This window comes from Dioscorea cayenensis, chromosome 12 (assembly GCF_009730915.1).
Source record: "Dioscorea cayenensis subsp. rotundata cultivar TDr96_F1 chromosome 12, TDr96_F1_v2_PseudoChromosome.rev07_lg8_w22 25.fasta, whole genome shotgun sequence".
Classification (NCBI taxonomy): domain Eukaryota; kingdom Viridiplantae; phylum Streptophyta; class Magnoliopsida; order Dioscoreales; family Dioscoreaceae; genus Dioscorea; species Dioscorea cayenensis.
The window spans coordinates 15,856,816-15,861,831 of NC_052482.1; the positions used below are offsets into that span (position 1 = coordinate 15,856,816).

General features: G+C 34.0%; 1 protein-coding gene across 1 annotated transcript; it reads right to left on the bottom strand.

Annotated features, from left to right (window-relative positions):
• Positions 1–1,869: 1,869 nt before the first annotated feature.
• LOC120273921 (protein GAST1-like) lies at positions 1,870–3,060 on the bottom strand. Its single transcript, XM_039280665.1, has 4 exons — positions 2,903–3,060; positions 2,756–2,815; positions 2,586–2,619; positions 1,870–2,192 (listed from the first exon to the last, which is right to left on the bottom strand). The coding sequence occupies exons 1-4, from the start codon at positions 2,942–2,944 to the stop codon at positions 2,011–2,013; spliced, it is 318 nt and encodes a 105-aa protein (XP_039136599.1). The 5' UTR covers positions 2,945–3,060; the 3' UTR covers positions 1,870–2,010.
• Positions 3,061–5,016: the final 1,956 nt, after the last annotated feature.

Below are 5,016 nucleotides of genomic sequence, written 5' to 3' on the forward strand. Positions count from 1 at the left end.
ATTCCCTCCCATCAAACCTTATTAAAAATATAATATATTCACCAAAAGATTTTACTAATAGGCGACAAGCACCAATCATTTAATGGATTGTCAAAGAGACAGACAAGTACAAAGGTGTATCAGTTACGGTGGCTTACCGACTTTTTAGAAAAAATTCCCATATCTTGCAACCCTAGAAGGATGAAACTACTATTTCTCCCACAGAGAATCTACACCCACCACTGTGAACAATACATGAACAGTACTGGGCCCAGGTGTACAATACATGAACAGTATTATAAAGGGAAGAATTCGAAAGGTGTTTTATAGGGACTTTTATTATCTAAAATTCGAAACGTACTGGACACAGTGGTGTCAAAAAAATCTCAAGCTGTGGAAGCTAGCTTACTAAACAATCTCCGTGTTGATCAAGTGATTGCACACGAGTCAGACAATTACTTTCCGATGGTGCTCAAAGCCCTGGCACGTGGCTCATCCACTTTATCAAAATAAAATAAATTAAAATAATGTGTTTACATAATTTTATCCATGTCATTGAAAATTAATAAAAAGTATCCTTAACCACTAATTAGCCAAGTTGTTGTTCAAAATCAGTGCATAAGCAAGGCGCAAGGTTGAATCCTTACACTGAAGTACTGCTGTAGTGCGGTAGTGGCATTATAGCAATATTGTTCATCTACTGTTCCAAGCCAAATAGTATTTATTGGGTTCAGATTGGTTCCTTATGGGAGGTGGTGTATCCCTCCTTTCCAAAGTTGCGTGGCAGGAAGTTTTTTAAGTCACCAACGGTGCACTCTAGGAGGTCATTTAACCATTATAACTGGTGCACCTCCATTTTTACTTGTCTTTAACATCTTTTGCGGATTTCATTAAAAAAACCAAACAAAGTCCTTAAAAACCCCAACACAATTCCCATTCATTCCAAAATCACGACATCCTCACCTAGGATTTGTACTTTATATTCAATGTTCTGGCCCTACAACCAGTTGGCCCATTTTCATCACCAGTTATGGTTTTTTATTCTCATTTTTTTTTTTTTATAAAAGTGGATAAATCATTTTTTTTTTTAATCTTTGTTACATAATATTTGAAACTATCCTCTTTGACGTCAATATCATTACTATTCCTCTTTTTTTTATTTGGTTTCAATTATCTTTTTTTTTTTTTAAGTTATATTATTCATAAACCAGTAAACTTCATGGATAAAATTTCATATTGCTTAAACTGACAAACATGGAACTAGAGCCCATTTCAATGGGCCGAAACATGTATGATCACACTGCTTTACTATTCCTGGTTTCAATTATCTTTTTTTTTTAAGTTATATTATACATAAACCAGTAAACTTCATGGATAAAATTTCATATTGCTAAAACTGATAAACATGGAACTAGAGCCATTTCAATGGACCGAAACATGTATAATCACACTGCTTTTCATTTCCCCCAGACATTCTCACTCCATTAGAAGTGTCATGCAATTCTCCATTCCTTTAGTGTCATTTTATTTTTATAAAATTAATATTGGATTAGCCTAATGGATATATCAAGGATTCCCATACACAGGGTGCCATAAAAAGATTCGTCATATGCAAACCAGTTTGCAGTTCAATCTCCGTATAATTGGGTGAGAGTGCACTGTCAGATCAATTTATCGCTGTCCTCACGTCTTTGACTACTACGTTTGTGGTATACATTTGTTGGTGAAAAATAAGCATGTTTTAAATTTAAAAAAAAAAGAACGGAACTCTTTTATTGTGCAACATTTATTTTTTCTTTAAAAAAATAAAATAAATATTCTATCTGAATTCTGGTCAATCTCTCAAATATTCTCACAAACAAAATATTGAATGGTACGCACAACTAACCATTACATATGAACTCAAAATATTTAACTAGACCGAAAGAAGCCATACAAAAACATGGTAGAAGAAAAAAAGCATTCACGAGAAAGATATTAACATATATATATATATACATACATACGCACACACTATATATATATATATATTCAAGGGCATCTTGGTCCTCCTGTCTTAGTCTTCCAGTTATTATAGCAAGAGCAAGACTGCTTGTTCCCATAAGTTCCTGGTGGCACACACAGGCACTTTGCACAACATTTCTCACAAGAGAACATGCATGGCTTTTTATACTGAGTCGCCGAGCATCTCTCTGTGCATCTCCCCGGACACTCTACCCAAAAACGAAAATAAATAATTAAATAAATGATTTTATCATAATTTATTAATTCAAACTCCATAATTTTTTAGAGTTACAGTAACAGATATAAATATAATATCTGATAGAACAAAGAAGAATGAGAACTAATGTATTCACTCACAGCAGCACAAGGAAAAGATTGAGAAAAGATACTTGAAGCTATTACTCAAATTAGCTTGAGAACTTAATACAAACATGATTGAATATATAGAGAGACAAAAGAGTTCAAAAAAAATAACATAACTGACACAGCATACAATATTTAATTAACCTTAAAAGTAACAGTCCAATCGCAGTTCTTCTTCGCTATTGAGCAACTTTTTCCAACAATATCATTTATAACAATATTAATTCTGGCAAGCTTACCTTCTGGCTGAAGGCTTCCTTGTGCCACCCGATACTGTATGGAAGAAAGAAACCAAGAGAATGTTGAGAAAAAAAAATTTTCATAAATTTAATGGTTAAAGTTATAAGTTTATAGAAAGTATATTCAAATAACTCTGAAGAAAATATTATTTTGGACCTTGAAAACTCACCATGGGATGGCTGACCGGTTGAGCAGTTAGTGTTGGAGTTGGTACTAGGGAATGTCCGGCCTGAAAGTTTAATATACAATAGAACATTTTAATATAAAAATTATAAAGAAGAGAGAAATAAGAGAAGGAGATAATAAATATAGAGACCTGAGCTCCATGCATGAAAGGATGGTGAAAATGAGAAGGCATAGGAGAAATATACGGAGTTTGATGGCCATCATCATCTTTAAGAACACTTTAGTGGATTAGTGTTGAGATATGGAATGGGAATTGGGAGGGAGATGAGGTATTTATAGGAACTTTGGAGGGTTTCCTATAAAAAATAAGTAGAAAAAAGGTTATGCTGTGGTGGCTTTGTACATGCTTAGAGTAAATTTTTTGAGGAGTCACTCATCTTTATTTTATTTTCAAATCCGTCATCAAACTTTAATTTGAATCAATTTGATCATTTATCTTTGAAAGAATTACCCTAGCTAGTCACCCTATGATTTTCTGCGCCCTTTTGCTTAATTGGCAGCCGGAAAGATGAGTCACCTTAACCCTTACACGTTGGCATGGTTGGTTGGAATGCCCATGTCATGCATCAACCGACAGGTCATGGGAGAATGGTCACGTCATATTAAACACAACCACATCACCTTTGTCTTCTTCACTCTTCATTGGGAGAGTTTGCAACAACCAGGGAACTGGGGATAAGGAAGCATCTCCAGGTGGTTGGGCATTAATCCCCCTTTCAAAAGCGTCAAAGCATTGTGAATCCTCAACCAACAAATCACTTTGGGTTTTTTTTTCTTTTGGTTTACATAAATCCTCATGGATGAGTAGCCAAAATATGTCCTAATTTGTCAAGCTTGATGAACATGGTTTGTGAAGGTATTATACACGTTACATGTGTTTCAATTTACAAAAATAAATGAAGGCATTTTATCTATTCTTTCAACTAAAGAGATTTTTTTTTTTAATGCGATAGCAGCCGTGTAGAAGTTATTCTTCAAATTACATGTGTTTCAATTAAAAAAGAAAGCGGAAGGTAATAAATTAACCTATTTTTTTTTAAATGCCCTAGATTTTATCTCTTCTTGTTTGGATGGGGAAAGGGAGGCTTTTCTTCGTCAAGTTGACTAAGAGATTCAATTTAACCTATATTTTTGGAATTTTTTAAACTAATTCACCGCATAATTAAGTCATCTTCATCACATAATTAAATCCATGTTCAGTATTAAGTCAATTTCAAATTAAGCAAGCGTATACATAATTACCATCTAACTGATAATAGAACTAAACACCAATTCATCACATAAGTTGTGTTTTAACACACTAACACATATTTTAGCAAAGAATAAACAACAAAATTTAACATTTGAAAAATTTTTGCAGTAGCAAACCAATGACTAAATTTAAAATTTGAGACAACAATGCAGTAGGAAATTAATTAAATCATTAACTATATAACACTGTGATATTGAAAGGAGAACAAAATACCCAAGAGAGGGAAAGGAAATGAAAGAAGGAAAATAGATTGAAACTGGACAAAAGATATGCAATTCATTAAGAATTGGGAAATTTGAGTGCTTACAACTCCATGGATGGCAGCAGGTATGAGAAACATCACTCCAATAGTCAAACAATAGCTATCAATAGCATTACAAAATTTTTTTTTTTTTACACAGCCTCATAGTTTGACAAAATTCTACACAAAAATCTTTGTAGTCACCATTTTGAAGACACAATTCAACATGAGTTCAAGGAATTCTGCCACCTGTGGGAATCCATATCCTCCTTTTCTTTACACCATCACCTTCTTTATCTCTCTATGGAGGCCTCAAAACAATAGGATTTGCATTGGCCTAAGTAGTTTTTTGGGCATGATGTTGTGGCCTTGAAAATGAGTTGCTTTTGCCTCCTAGCACCTTTGATTTATGTCTCCTCATCATGGCCTTACATGTCGGTTGTGCCTCCATGGGGTGGGTGGTTCTACCCAAAGTTTCGGGTTTTGGAGTCAATAAATTTTTTTAGTGGGTACCGAACTTTGAGTCTATTTCAGTTTGAGCACTAACTTTTCAATTTGTATCAAAATGAGCATTAAGTTTTAATTTCATTTCACTGACAAGGTAATTGGGGATTTCTGGTGCTTTTTGGTGGTGTGAACATTGGAAAGCTTGCGTGGCAAATTTTTTACCACTTTGGATGCACACATCAGCATAACCTCTCATCACCTTCTCCTATCATCCTTCTTTCCTGAACTGTAGCCCTAATATCTC

What these genes read in the sequence shown, in the direction of transcription:
- LOC120273921 (XM_039280665.1), bottom strand. Translation starts at nt 2,944, where the DNA reads ATGCCTTCTCATTTTCACCATCCTTTCATGCATGGAGCTCAG. An exon ending in CTTTCATGCATGGAGCTCAG is followed by an intron (nt 2,816 to 2,902) that starts GTCTCTATATTT and finishes TTAAACTTTCAG; the next exon opens with GCCGGACATTCCCTAGTACC. An exon ending in AGGAAGCCTTCAGCCAGAAG is followed by an intron (nt 2,193 to 2,585) that starts GTAAGCTTGCCA and finishes GTTTTTGGGTAG; the next exon opens with AGTGTCCGGGGAGATGCACA.